Source organism: Triturus cristatus, chromosome 1_1 (assembly GCF_964204655.1).
Source record: "Triturus cristatus chromosome 1_1, aTriCri1.1, whole genome shotgun sequence".
NCBI lineage: Eukaryota > Metazoa > Chordata > Amphibia > Caudata > Salamandridae > Triturus > Triturus cristatus.
In genome coordinates this window covers 159,549,162-159,565,203 of record NC_140579.1, presented here as the reverse complement: position 1 = coordinate 159,565,203, position 16,042 = coordinate 159,549,162, and the positions used below count along the sequence as shown (strand labels likewise).

The window sequence follows — 16,042 nt, the reverse complement described above, 5'->3', positions numbered from 1 at the left end:
ACTTTTCCATGAAAATATTTCATTGCCCGACATTTGAATTACCATGGTTTATCTTTAATCCGGCACTTCTTTACTTCCGATACCTTGTAATCAGGTGTTCTTATGGATATCCTCTGTAAAGCGTTGATACCCACTTGGGTCTAGTTTGCACTTGGCTAAAAACAATGATGCGTTTTTTTGCCGAAAAAGGCAAAGACTGTGGTCATTCACTGGTCAACTAGAAAACTGAAATGCTGACAAAAATAGCCAGGATAGGGGGCATAGCTGTAATGTGGCCATTCATGCTCTTTCTCCTGGCTGAACAATGATCAATTCTTAATGCTCCCCTAGCAAATCTATATATTTAACAAACGCCCCCACCTTCAAGGTTTTTCTCTGGCCCCTCAGCCCTTCCAGGATGCTGGTCCCACTGCCCAGCAGTTCATCCATGTCCCGGTGGGCATTATGCAGTGAAGAATTAAACTGTAATGTCTCGTCGATCGGGATGGTGGTCGCCGAATCCTGTGTGAAAAATGTAGTGTGTGGTTATCGTGCAGAAGTATTTATTTGCGCAGTTCATCTCACTCTGGTTTAGAGTGCCAGACCGTAAAGTTCTTCAATCTATACTCCTCGATTCACACATGTTTTCTACCAACACTTTTTTGAGGATTATGTTAATATGATTAGAGACCAGACAAAGTAAGCAACCCAAGTCTACAGGCCAAGACGGAATATCAGGAACGGTGGATTTTCAGCTATAGATATAAAGGCCAGTTCTTTTATGGGTGCGTTCTAAGCGAATATAAAACGCATCGACAACATTTCTGAAACTTAAGACTGAAACCAAGGTATATCATCACATGTGCAGCGCATTACTCCGGAAGAACTAAATGTGTAATAATGTGCAAACTGTACCATGAGTGTGAAGACAGTCTTGTAAAGGCCAGGCACTACAAATCCACTTTAAATAAGGTTGCTGCTCATCTGGGTAATATGGTTCATTGGGGAGACTCCATGTATATTTAACCAAACATAGCAAGCCTAAGGTCGGTTAAACAGATCCCAAAATGTATTTACTTGCACAAAAGACTATCAGTTCAGTGTTCTACGCCAAACAACCGTTTAATTCTACTACAAAACATAATTATAAGCATAGTAGACATTCACAAAGAGAGAAATAATTGTGCATTTAGATAAGAATATTGATTTAAAAACCACATTAGTGATTCATTTGCAGAATTCAGCATCTATGATGCTAGAAAGTGGGTCGGGTTTTATTTTCATTCATCATACCCATAAAAGATCAAGGTCAGACAACATAACCCAGGTAAACTAAGAGTCACATCTGACATAACAAGAAGAACTTATTGATTGCTGTTCTTGTACTCCAGGACCAACCAAGATTTGGAATAACGTGCACCAAGGTGAAGATGGGAAGGAATGCACCAATGCTATTCAATCATATATCAAGCTCTTAGTATGCATTATAGCTTCAGGGCTCTGAGTAGCAAACACGATTTGGCTACAGTTCATGTATAAGGAATAAAAACAAACTTGTGTAAGAGGGGATGTGATATGCTGCAATACGAGGATATTTTGGGGTGGGAAATGTGTGTGAAAGAAAATTTGAAGAACCAATGAATCTCCTGCATTTAAAGGCAATAAATCACAGGATAGAAGAAAGGGTCTGAGTACGACATATTAAACTATATTTCCGAATGGTCCTGATTTAGCCATCAAGTACCTGAAGGCTGTCCTGGCTGATCACCCTTTGACGCGAGTGTGCACCATCTGACCTATCGCTTCCCAGCCTAGAGTGTCACCCAACCCAATCCCAGGAAGAAACATCAATGCTCAGCACCAGACATACAGCTCTAGTTCAGTATCTTGTAGTTCACTGTCGTCAGGCAGAGGTTTACCTTGTACAATCCCAACACATACACAGGTTAGACAACATTATTAAGGACACATTGTTCTATCCATAGCTTTAAGGGTGACTTTAATGGACATGAAGCTATACATATTTATTAATAAGCAATAACCGTTTAGATAAATCAGATCCTCTAACCTTTGGGGACAGGACTCCACAAAGAACACAATTATATCTGTAAACATTGTGTATATTCTCTCTTTATCGGACCATGGTCTCTTCACAAGACAAGTCACAGATTAACTGATCCCTTATCCTGGATTACTGCCATATATACCAGTACAGACATTCGAGACACCCCTAGTCTATGCCACTGACGATCAGGTACTAGTCATGGGTACCTTCTGGAGACACAACCTTATTGTCAGGGGAAAAAACAACTGAATGCCGTGCAAAAACCCCACTGACAAGATTCAATACATACCGTCCTTCAATCTTCTGTGCCACTGATAATCAACCCCATCACCTACAAGTGAGTAGTTCTAAAACTACCCCCTCGTTTCCTTACCCACTATTCAAGTAATCTCTGCAGCATAGGGGTCACAAATTTACAAATCCTAGAGTAATCATGAGGTCCTGTGATTGCACCTCAACAACAACAATTACTTTAAATCACAATTAAAAGTTAAAGTGTTTTTTAACCCTAGGCCAAAATAATTCGGCGTCACAGCAGATAGAAAGAGTAGATCTGCTTAGACATGAAGAATATCCACCTAATTGCTAAACTATACAGGGTTTTTAACAATAAACAATTCAAAACTAACAAGTGTTACTGCTCCTTCCTCAGCGTTTGTTACTAAGTACAACTGTATTCTACCAAACAAATTCCTTGTCTGACTTTTTCCCTTTTCTCTCTCATCCTTTTCCTTACCAAACCACCAGTTCTCTTGGAAGCTACCCGAGGCTTTGAGGTCATGCTTTACCACCTTAGAGACTTACGTTAGTGGTGTACGTCCGTGTCATCAGCTCCTCCCGCTCTCTTTCTTGCTGCTCATGTGCATACCGCCGGAGTTGGAAATTCCGAAGAGCCGTCTGCAGGTGTTGAACATCATATTTCAACTGGTCAACTCGACTGTTGAGAATGGAAAGAAGGAGCAAAATAGAGAAATGTATAATGGGACAATGAATTCACATTCAAGTCTCATCATTGGGCATACCATTTTATTTTAAAAGCACCACGTTTGAGTGAATATGGAGAGCCTTAGAGTCCCACTCTCATGAAAGATCCACATACAATTAAGCATCTTTCTTCAGCTATTGAGTAAATCTCATGAATCACTAATGATTGCATCTTTCACCTCCAGGTGAGCTAACACCTGAAGCCCATTAAGCGGATGCTCTGCAGTTACACAGTCCAAGTTTTGTTTAGGGGCATTCACATGTGGATCAAAACAGTGACTGTGAGAAGTTGGCCTAGAATATGCTGTCCACTAATTAAAGTGAGCACCTTGTACCAGTCCAAACAACCCTTATTGATGATTAGGTTAAAGACAACCTTTATTGAAAGCTATCCTAGTGGTAGCTATGGAGAGCAGCCAGATTATAACCTCTTGAATGACCAAATGAAAGGAGAACCACACAAGGTATATACATATATATATAAAATATATGTATTTATTACTAAACACTCTCTACTAACCTCTTTATGAGATTAGAAAGCAAGATACACAATATTAATACACTAGGTCGACAATAAATAGCACAATACACAGTGGGCCCCAGGGGGAGACCAAACCATATATTGAGAAAGTGGTATAACAACCACGACTTGACTAGACACAGTGCCTAGAGCACGTAGAATCGCTGGGACCCCAAGGAACCACCCAAGGTAGTGACACGGGGGACCCACAGGGGACGTGTGCAGTGTGAGAACTCAGCCGCGAGCCCTGTACAATCCTATGGGAAAGTCGCGGTTGGAGTTTTAAAGCTTAAGGACACTTAGTAGAGGACTTTGAGCAAACCCTTTTAAACTTGGAAGGCTCTAAGGCCAGCACCCACGTGAGCACCTGAGTACTCGTGTTACCTAACCGAGGGAAGCCGGGTGCCTAGGTGTCAAATGGTGTCTGGAATTTTCGTCGTTTTCAATGGCGTGATGCTGCAAAGTGCTGCTGCCGTGAAGAGGAAAAGTGTCCGGTGCGATCCAAGCCTGGATCGGAGCCGAGAAGAACCTGAAAGCAGAGGGGACAGAGTCTAGGTCCCTTGCCAGTGACTAGGGGCACGATAGACGAATGCCCACCGATGTCGGGTGTTTCAGCTGCGAAGAGGTGAGGCTCGACTCTGCAGCCACGGGGACCAGGAGACGTCGACAGAAGTCCGCAGGCGAGCTGTCCCCCGAAGGTTGTCGAGTGCTGGGGTGTCAGTGTCCGGATTGGAGCCCAAAAAATCTTGGCAACTGCAACCCACGCGATCAGATGCTTCGGTGTGGACCAGCAAGGTCCTGTGGATTCTCCAAGCGATGGAGAGTTAGGGCACGTCTGGAGCAACCAGGAAAGCCCACTGAAAGCGTAAAGTACCCTTCTCAGGGACCCACATGTCGACGGACCAGGGATTGCGAAGGGACCTCGAGAGGAATCACTAAATACCAGCCCACGGAACACTCGTGGAGTGTATGTCAGTAATCTTCAGTGGAATCACTGCTCGGGGTCTGGACTACAAGTAGCCCAAATCACAGCCTCAGGGATCGGCAAAAAGCACATTCTGCTACAAATGTGCACGGTGTCCAGGGGTTCGGGTTGCACGGTCCCCACGAGGGCTGCGGGTCTCAGGTTTGCCGAGAGCACTGGTCGGCCTCGGGGAAGCTTAGGAACCCACCTTCAAATTGCAAAGTCTTCGGAGTCCGTCAGGAGCTGCATAGATGCAAACCGGTCAGATGAGTCTTTGGTGCCTGCTTACCAGGGGAGTAACTCCTTTACTACAAGGGAGATTCTACGGTCATCCAATGTAGTGTAGATAGTTGAAGTACTTGGTTTCTGTAGCAGAGTTTCGTCCAGGTAAATCTAAAGTCCTGTAGCCAGGGGTTCCTACTTTATACCCAAGGAAGGGGGTGGGACAAACTCTGGGGACCCACCTATGGGAGGGTCAGGACAGAGGGGTGGCTACACCCATGTCCTTTGTCCAGTTTTGCGCCAGAGCAGGGGCTGATAGCCCCTGCAACCAGTTTGAGCTGGTCAACGTCATCTCTTCCTCCTGCTTCAACACCCTCCGCAAGATCTACAAGTGGATCCCCACCGAAACGAGAAGAACGGTCACCCAGGCCCTCGTCAGCAGCAGGTTGGACTACGGAAACACCTTCTACGCAGGAGCCTCGGCCAAACTCCTGAAACGGCTTCAACGCATCCAGAACGCCTCTGCACGCCTGATCCTCGACATCCCTCGCCACAGCCACATCACACCCCACCTGAGAGACCTGCACTTGCTCCCCGTCAACAAGAGGATAACCTTCAAGCTCCTCACCCATGCACACAAGGCACTCCGCAACACCGGACCAGCATACCTCAGTCGATTCAGTTTCTACACCCCCACCCGCCAGCTCAGCTCCGCCGACCTCGCCACAGTCCCACACATCCGAAGAGCGAACTCCGACGGCAGATCATTATCCCACCTCGTAGCCAAGACCTGGAACACCCTCCCCGTCCACCTACGGCAGACCCAAGACCTGCTGACCTTCAGAGGACTCCTCAAGACCTGGCTTTTCGAGCAGTAGCAGCATCCCCCATCCCCCAGCACCTTGAGACCCTCACGGGTAAGTAGTGCGCTTTATAAATACTATGATTGATTGATTGCTTGATGGACTATGCACAGGGACACCAAATGTGCCCTCAGTGCAGATATCAAACACTCTGAGTGCACCCACCCAGCCCCAATACACTAAAGCCTGTTTGGGAGGTGGTCACACCTCCCTGTGACAGGAAACCTATTGTCCAGCCTTCCCCTGCTGGAGTTTCGTCCAGCAGCAGGAGGGCAGACTTGTGTCTGTGGCTGGCAGCATCCATTTTGTGATGCCAGGACTTGTAAAGCTGGTACCGGATGTACCGGTGCGGTCACATTTCTCCCATCTAGTAGGGTGGAATCATACCTCCAACACCAGTTACTGGTGTGGAGGTACGATTCCAAGGTGTTTAACACCAAACACGACATGTTTCCATGCAGCCGTTTTAAAGTTAGCATTTACCAAAAGGTTATAATGCACTTAAGAGTATATAGTAGGCTGCATCACAAACAACCCCGGAACAGAGGTTCCAGAGGGGCTCTGCTCATGCGGTTGCACCCTCTCAGATAAAACCCAGCATCCTGCCTTCAGGATTGATAAGGCCTGCCATAGGGGTGACTGATAGGTTTATATATGCAGTGATATGGATAGATATAGTGAACCTATATCTAGGTAAGGGGTGCATACACCACCTTACACAGGCTGCTGGAGCAGACCTGTTGTGTCATTTTGAATGGTCTCCCAGGGGTGACATAATATACGTTGCAGGCCCTGAGAGGCCTCTGGGGTACCTATGCCCTAGGTACATAGTATACCATATACTAGGGACTTATAAGGGTACCCCAGAATCAAATCTGAAGTGTACCTAAAGTACATGCAATCAATTTAGAGAGAAAGCAGCTAGGCTGGTGTCCTGGATAGCAGGATCCCAGCCAGACTAAGTCGAAAACAGTGAAACATCAGCAAAAATTGGGGTTACTATAAGAGGCAGATCCTACTCTCCTACAGTGAACTCAGTCACTTTCTTTTCGAAACCCAACCCACACTGTTCACAGTCTAGTCTACGAGGACCTAACCTTCAAAGGCCAACATCTTCATGAGGAACCCAAAATATAAGACATAGAGTGCCCTGCACAAACATCTTGACAAACGAGTGCCAAAGCAACACCCAACAAAGCCAACCTCAACACTACAAGGCAATAACAATATCCTGCGCTGCAACCTTCCTACTAGAAACCTAAGAAATGTTACCCTGTATACCACTACTCTGTACTATGAAACTTGAACACTATGTAAACCAATACCTACGATGAAGATAAAGCATGCTGCTTACTCGAATGCTCAAACTATACATTGCACCAACACTCAATTCTAAGAGAGCCAAACAGCCTCCATGGTCTTCCTTTACTCTGTGAGGCTCAAACACCCACATAGATTGATGCCCAATACACCACGCAAAGTGTGTTCTGCACAGACCAGCTCAGTACAAAGAGGTTCATTAGGCTGTCAAAGCATTCCCTCATAAAAAGTACAGCCGACCAAGAGGACCTACAAACCACAAGGCACACAATAATATGAAAGTTACACCCTGCAGAACTGGATATTCCCTAATAGTCATTGTCCCATCCCTACTAAAAGAGAAACAGTTCCCTACAGTTTCCCATCTCCTCACTGAGGCTCAACTGACAACAGGTACAAATCCATCACCACAGTGGCCTCTGCAGTATTCTTCAGTGCATATTCCGATTGCCCCCTGGACATTGCTCTTGCTCACTGCAGTGTCCAACCAGTGCCAGGCAGAGACATGATCAATATGCCGACTATGGTAATCAAAGAATGCCTATACATTTGCCATCATCCACTACGGGACCCCAAAAAACATCCTGAACATATCCAGTGTCAACTCTGATGCCAAAGTAGTGTCAAACACAAACTCACTATGATCCAAGCACTGCCCTGCACTTTATCAGCACTTATGAGAATGATGTAGTGACCTGCAAAGGTACCACTTCCACTGAGAACCGAACAGTGCCTGATACATAATACATTCCCTACCGCATGGCCCGAATAGTGTGTTGCAGAGAAATGATCTTCACCGAAACCCAAGCTTTGTCATGATATGGATGTAGTCCAGGTGACGAGACCCAAATATTCCTCAGGCACGGTGTCCAATTAAATCTAATATGTGCTTTACAGATGTCATGGTACACATCAATTGAGTTGTGCAGTATTTCATCTCATCATAAAGTTTTTAAGTAGACAGGTTTATCGTGAATTGCAGAAATCCAAAGATCTTTTTCATAATCCATGCAAACAGGGCAGATCATACACGAGCCAGACCATGCTTACCAGCACCAAATACAATCAACTTTTAAAAAGTTAAAAACACCAGGATGATGATGGACAGAAAGTTCCATCTCTGTACCAATGGCCCGATCTATCAATGTATACATGGGGCAGTTCCATCACTGGTTGTACTCTAAATATCCCACACAAATATTAAGTCTACTTCAGAGGGAGAAGGGCCACTATACCTGTGTCAATACAGCATAACATTGTCTGCCAGTCCTATGCTGAACATTGTTTCTGCCTTTATGTCTTGGGGTTCCTTTCTCCCAAGAATGCATGGATTTGAGAGTCAATGCAAAGAGTATCCTACAAATGCTGAATGATAAAGGAAAGGAACATGCTGGAAAGCAGGATTGTGATGTTTGTACATTACTCCTTTGGTCTCCCTACCTTGATCTAACAGCTAGAATATGCACTTGTCTGTCTTATGGCTAATGCAAATCATAAATTAGGCAAAGCCCACTCTGAATGCTGGCAAGGGCTACACATGCCCACGGATGACAGCACCCATGAACAAATCGATGCTCCCAACGACCTAAAACACAAACTAAAAATCTTGGCGAGTCAATCATCCTCATTTCCAATACTGGATACTATCTTGTAGATATTCAACGTGATATGTTTCCTACTACACATAATCACAAAATTGTGTTTCTGACTGTATAGCATTCTAAAGATGTTTTGACTAGGATCACACTATAAAATTGAAGGAAGAAAAAAAAAAAAAAAAAAAAAACGACCACATTCCACTCTAATCGCAACACAGCACCAGACAGCTCCACCACTTTCCAAGACAAATATGTACAATAAACATAGCATTTACAATGCAATAGGTCTCGCAACTGCAAGTTTTAGAGCTATTGGCATTGTAAATGGCAATGCCTTTTGAAAAATTAACAGGTATTGTAATTTATAATAGTAATTTTACACCAGTACCATAACTACCACTATTATTATTACTATCACCACAAAGTAGTAATAGTAATAATTGTAGGGGTGGTTATGGTACTTGTGGTGGTTGTAGCGGTGGTGGTAGTGGTGGTGGTATTGGTGGTGTTAGTGGTGGTGCTATACGTGGATTTTATTTCATTACTTATGCTACTGCTGTAATATTTTTTAACAAAAAAATACAAAAAGTAACAAACATTATCATCATTTGCAACACCAATAGCTCAAACTTTTAACAATGCCAGCCCTATTGCAATGCAGATGCTGGTTTTATGTTGCAGGCATGAGGTGCATCATTTACTTCCCAAAATACAATCTTAGATTTGTAGACACTCGTAACAGTCCTATGGTAGGTGGCAGTTGTTCAGCCAGTGTAAGGCTAATAGCTCACACAACTTTGCACTTTGATACCTGAAGTTTTGAATTACAATAAATGTAGTAGACCTCAGGCAGGAGTCTTGAGTTACCAGTAACTGTGGAAAGAGCAATAACTTTAGAAACTGGTGCTCTATTTCACCTTTTCAGTGGTGTTAAGGTTACGTAACTGTTTTATTGCATTCAAATGGGCACAATTGGGCTTATTTACAAGTCCCTTGCACTGCCGGTGCTTCACTTTTGTGTGGGTTCTCTGGCTCTAAAGCAGCTCTGCTGGCATGGTTTCTCTGGCTCTAAAGCAGCTCTGCTGACCTGGTTCTATGGCTCTAAAGCGGCTCTGCTGACCTGGTTCTATGGCTCTAAAGTGGCTCTGGTGACCTGGTTTCTCTGGCTCTACAATGGCTCTGCTGACCTGGTTCTCTGGCTCTAAAGCGGCTCTGCTGTCCTGGTTCTCTAGCTGTCAAGCGGCTCTGCTGACCTGGTTCTCTGGCTCTATAGCGGCTCTGCTGACCTGGTTCTCTTCCTCTAAAGCAGCTCTGCTGACCTGGTTCTCTGGCTCTACAGCAGCTCTGCTGTCCTGGTTCTCTGGCTCTACAGCAGCTCTGCTGTCCTGGTTCTCTGGCTCTACAGCAGCTCTGCTGTCCTGGTTCTCTGGCTCTACAGCAGCTCTGCTGTCCTGGTTCTCTGGCTCTACAGCAGCTCTGCTGTCCTGGTTCTCTGGCTCTACAGCAGCTCTGCTGTCCTGGTTCTCTGGCTCTACAGCGGCTCTGCTGTCCTGGTTCTCTGGCTCTACAGCAGCTCTGCTGTCCTGGTTCTCTAGCTGTCAAGCGGCTCTGCTGACCTGGTTCTCTGGCTCTATAGCGGCTCTGCTGACCTGGTTCTCTCCCTCAAAAGAGTTCTGCTGACCTGGTTCTTAGGCTCTAGAGCAGCTCTGCTGACATGGTTCTCCAGCTCTACAACGGTTCTGCTGACCTGGTTTTTCTGGCTCTAAAGCCGCTCTGCTGATCTCGTTCTCTGGCGCTAAAGCAGCTTTGCTGACCTGGTTTCTCTGGCTCTATAGCGGCTCTGCTGACCTGGTTCTCTGGCTCTACCGCAGCTATGCTGAACTGGTTCTCTGGCTCTAAAGCAACTCTGCTGACCTGGTTCTCTGCCTCTAGAGCAGCTTTGCTGACCTGGTTCTCAGGCTCTAGAGCAGCTCTGCTGACCTGGTTCTCAGGCTCTACAACGGCTCTGCTGACCTGGTTCTATAGCAGCTCAGCTGACCTGGTTATCTGCCTCTAGAGCAGTTCAGCTGACCTGGTTCGCATGGCGAGTTAAAAACCTAAGGATAAGTGGCAGGATAGAGTGCGGGGTTAGATAAAAAGCACGGCGAGGCAAGAACAATACCGTTGTGTGTTGAGGCAACAAAAGTGAAAAAAAGCAAAATAAATACCATACAGCACAAAGTTCTTGATATGCTGAAGCGCTGAAATGTATGTGTCTGCCTTGTATAGTTGCATCGCGCAGTGAAACTGAAACCTAAATCAAGGTGGGAGCGTGTGAAAGCTTACATCGCTAGACAGGAGACGCCATGCACGTGCACAGCGCCTGTCCATGCGCGCACATGGTTTGTCTCCCTTCGCACACTAAACCGACAACAATAGGTCTCGCCAGGGCGAGCAGCGCGCAAGCGCTGCGTCGCTAGGCGAAACGTAATAAACAAGCATTTACAATGCAATAGGTCTCGCAATTGCGAGATTTCGAGCTATTGGCATTGTAAAGGGCAATGCCATTTATGTATGTGTTTAAAAAACCTGCAATAATAAAAGGCATTGTTATTTACAATACCAATAGGTCAAAGTTTCGAAAATAAATGCAAGACCTATTGCTTTGCAAATGCTTGTTCCTTTAATGCCATAGCACGAGTATATGCTGCAGAGGGGCCTCTGTACTTTCATCGTCACTGTTAATTCTCATTGCCAAAGTTTGTTCATTTTAAGCACAGTCTTTAAATAAAAAATGCTTCCGAGAAATGCCAGCGTGTGATAATTTGTGTCTTTATTTTTATTTATTGTATTTTGTTCTGCAACAGAAATCCTTTTCCTCATTCTGTTTTATTTTACATCCAGTCATCCTTGCCTGGAAGGCAGGGAGTGCAGAGTAGGCCACTGGCTCAGGTCCTCACTGTAGGGGCAGCATGGCATCTTACCTGCCTTGCACCTGCTGCTCTCCAGGATTTGCTCTTGTGGGGATCCGGTCCTCTCCAGGACAGAGCAAGTGTTATTTTTAGACGGGTGTTAAGAGTATAATCGCTCGTCTGAGTATAGATATGCTCTTTTTCAACTGATCCTGAAAGCATATTGATACCCACTGAAAGCCTAAACGCCCTTCCAAACTCTTCATAAGGGAAATGTTCACTTTGCTAACATGTGTGTGTTTTTTAATTTAAGTTTATGGATTGTTAAATATCTCATTTGACTCGATAGAAGGGAGACCATGTTTATCAGCAGACTTAAATACGGATCTATATGGTTACCTCCTGCACCTTCGTATGTGACAGTATGTTTGCAAAGACACACAGAACCACCGTTAAATGGAATTCATATGAATATGCACATGTTTGCTAAAGGGACAAAATCAGAACACAGGGGAGGTGAGGGGGTCGGTGCGGGGAGGCAGAGTGTAAGGGGCTATCCGGTGAATGCTGTCACAATAGGCCTCAAAACTCAAGTAGAAATCACGAATAACTATAGGAACTGATTATTAATGATCAACTGCGTAAAAAGATTTTTTCCTCTACATTGGAACGCTTCTCTAATGGGAAACATTGTCAAGGTCAGTGGTCTGAAGTGTGAGTGACGTTGTAGGTAGGTGTTTTCAAACGAAGTATATAAAAAGTTCGCACACATTTCTCTGACAGACAAGCAGAAAGCCAAAGAGAAGCAAATGCTCATGTTTCCTAAACTATAAGAATGCTGGGGTGAGTAAATGAGGGAGCTGTTTCCTTGCAGCCAAAACTCCTGCTCTGGGCATCAGGGCACAGCTGGAAGATGCTGACAGTATTATGAGACCAGTTGCTCATTTCTAATTTTGAGCCAGCTTGACTATTACAACGGTGGCCTTAGCAGTCTACCTCACTTTTGACCCTATAAGGTTCTCAATTTTGCCATGGCAGTCTGGGATAGATATACAAACCCATTTTGTGTTTGCACACTATCTGATTCCCCAAATCACAGGGTTTTGCCATGTAATAAAACCATTTTCCGATCATATATCTTGCGATTGGATAAAGACTTTCCGACTTACACAACGGGTTAAATCACTCACTATGATTTGCAAGTAGGAGAGGGTGTGAAAGGGGTGTGCCCTCCTATTTGCGATTCGTAATAAGATGTATCAATGGTTTGTAAGAGCATATGATGTCATCAACCACTGAAATGTTAATAAATCCTCAAAGGTGATGGTAACAGATCTGTAAAGGGGAAGCGGTCACTTTGGGCAGCTTCCCCTTCGGCAATTGATTTGGGCAACCTCAGGGGGAAGCGGGCAGTCCTCAGAGGAATGTCTTCTCAAACAGAACTTATGTTTTGTAAAGCAGCATCAGACACTCTATAAAACAGACTGCCTTCAACAAAGCAAAAGTTTACCAAGGCTGATGAAAGAGAACGCGTTCTCTACACTAGATGGCTCCTTCATCTGGCATGAACTATGAAATCATGTGCCGAATAATCAAATGGCATTCATAGCCCCTCGCCTTTGTCCACAATTGAACACTCTACAAACTCCTCATCCTCATCTCCAAAGACATCGATAACCTGCTCCTATTCCTTTTTAAACCTTCTTTCCCTACACGTTGAAACATCCCCTCTGTTTACCAACCCAGCACTGCCTCACAACCTTTCTCAAGCAGAGCTCCCTCTGCCCTCTTTTAGATGCTAAAGATCTCATGACAAGGACGTCCAAAAGCAATGTACGCCTTGTTCCACCATGCCGTGCATGCACCTCTGCTGGTGCCCTATAAATACTTGACTACAGTAAAACAAGGCACTGTGGAAATACTATAACGTTTATAAATATATTTATGGCAGTGGTATGGTTCTACACTGGCCCTCTGAATTAGCCTCGGCATCCCGCACAGTCTGCATGCATTTATCAACATGTCCTGATGACCACAGAATGATCCTATGCATAGTGTCATAAAATTGTGAGATCATATATTAATTAACAGGAAGTTATTCAGTAAATATTCTATCATTGTATTTGTTCCAACCTCAACCAATAAATGCAGCAAGCAGACTCTGCCTTGAAGCTGCACTAACAAGGACCGAAGGTAAAAAGGTGATGCTCCACGGGATTGACAAAAATTCTGGACAGCCTAAAACAAATTAAGGCAGTAAATAGAAAGCACCCAAATGTGACTTACAAACCACAAAGCCAATGGTAATAATAGGAGGAATGCAATCCCAGGGAAGCTTTCCGTATGCCCCCAAGATGTCTTCAGCAAACCAGACTGCTGTGCCGCCTGGCAGGCCTAAAAAGGGATGCAGGAGTAATGATTACTTCCTGTAGCTCCCAGCCTTTACTCCTCCCTTAGTCCATTGCAAGCAACTAAAAGGCTGTAGAGCTTGTGTGAAGGTAAGGGTAGAAACTCCTGCACGCTGGAGGGAGGTGCGGATGGGGTGCAACCCTTGCTGGTGAGGTGTGGGTATGGTGCAACTGTAACTCCTCCATGTGATTATGTATTTTTACGTATTTTACACCCTTTCTCGTGTTTTCTCAATTCTTGAAAATGATAGAAGTTAAAATTAAAGCAATAGTGATGTTACTGAGGTTCCCTGCCAGCCAGATCACCACGGGAAGGACAGAGGGGGATGTGACACCCGGGGAGATGGGAACGTTCCTCCATGTTCAGCAGCTTTATAATTGTGAACATGTTGATTGTGAACCGACATGCATTACCACCCGCCCTTCATTATACAGTGAAGAAAAGTAGCATATAGCAAAATGAAAAGACATCCTAGAAGCTATTATTTTTAAAATGAGAGACAAAAATAAAATAAATATTATATTTTTGGCGTGCCTAATAAATGTGTTGGCACCTCCCTTGCACCACGACGCGGATTAACAACAGATGTCATACACTAATATCTATTTGTTCACTAATCTGAAACAACTGCGTGGCTCCGTGTAGACAGGAATTACGAGGATAAAGTGAAACGAGTGTTATTGGCACAGCAAAGAAGCTAAATGAAGCGCGCGGTGGGAGCGTGTGAAAGCTTAAATCCCTAGAGAGGAGACGCCATGCGCGTGCACATCGCCTGTCATTGCGCACACATGATTTGTCTCCCTTCGCACACCAAACAGACAACAGTAATCTCGCCAAGGCGAAGCAACGCGCTTGCGCTGCGTTCGCTAATTGAGATCTAAAAATGTATAGGGCAGGGGGGATAAAGGGTGGGTGAGGAATGAAAAAAATAGATTTAAACTGTATCTCACCACACACTGTCTGCTGGGCGTTTAGATTACACATTTATATCACACTGTGCGTATGCATACAATTGCGACACAGGGATATCAATTAATGTGTCCAGAATCGCATGACGTTTGGTCAAATGCCTGAGCTAGGATTAAAAGCCAGGTCTCAAGGTCAACAAGCATTGGCATATCCAATAGGTCTCGTCTTTGGGACCTTATAAGTGTTTAGCCATGCATCAGTTAATGTTGTTGCAGTAAGAATATTGTGCTGCATAACTAAATACTTATAAGGTCCCAAAGGCGAGCCCTATTGCCTATGCCAATGCTGGTTTAACATTGGCACAGGGGTGCACATTCTATGTGGCCATATAATTGTAATACTTTTGATGGTAGCCATGAAATTCAAAAAACAAACTTTAACTTCTGGAAGTCACTGTAGCGAGGCAAACTTTTTAGGTTCTGTATTATTTGCATGTTTTGAAAGCCTAGGATGTCTAAACTCACCACATTATGATTGGAACCATCAGTTCGACATTTACTAGAATTTAACTAATGACGTGTCCATAAGATTACACAGCTTTTAGTTATAAAATACCATTCTTTGGATGACATGAGTTAAGTCTTTCTAAATCTTTAAACACACTTTCCACTAGTAATTGTTGATTTCAAGCCAACCAAAAATACTCTAGAATGTCACATTTATGTGCTGTGTTTGTGTATGGGTACAGATCTTAAAAGCCTTGCACATACAATAATGGGGGAACCCACTGTGGGCAATAGTAAATGGAAATGTGCATTCTTTTAGGAATGTATCTAGCAGATGTAGCTCTGCCAAGAATGGGATTCATATGTTATTAGGACCGCCATCCGTATTATAGGCCATTATTGGTAACTCTGTTCAATCAGACAAACAATAATAAAAAGTTATGAGCTCGCTTATTGGGTGAAAATAAAATGTTCTATTTAATGTACATAAAAGAAAAACCAGTATAAGTGTAGAGAATGAAACTTCAGTTTAGCAAGACAGAGGTCACAGTCCAGATAAGAGCTCAGACTGAGCTCCTGTACAGCATAAATGGAAGGAGCAACATAGACAAGCTAGTTTCACTAACTGGAGCATCAGCCCAACTTGCAAGGTGTTCCCCAGAAAACGTGTGTGAGATTTAATTTCTCACCAACCAACAAGACAGCTAAAGAAATTAATGATTTAAGGTCCAAACCAGGTTTAAGTGGTTCGATAATATCTTCATTGTGAAAATAAGTCAAAATGAAGAAAATGCATAAATGAAAAATGGAAA

General features: G+C 44.1%; 1 protein-coding gene across 1 annotated transcript in view; it reads right to left on the bottom strand.

Moving 5' to 3' along the window:
- The window catches only part of GOSR2 (golgi SNAP receptor complex member 2), a 95,976-nt gene that overhangs the window by 14,388 nt on the left and 65,546 nt on the right, over positions 1-16,042 (bottom strand). The window contains exons 4-5 of the mRNA XM_085624075.1: positions 2,849-2,981; positions 361-501 (exon numbers count right to left, since the gene is read on the bottom strand). Coding sequence (XP_085480201.1) covers positions 361-501; positions 2,849-2,981 — 274 coding nt within the window. The remainder of the gene's footprint in view (positions 1-360; positions 502-2,848; positions 2,982-16,042) is intronic.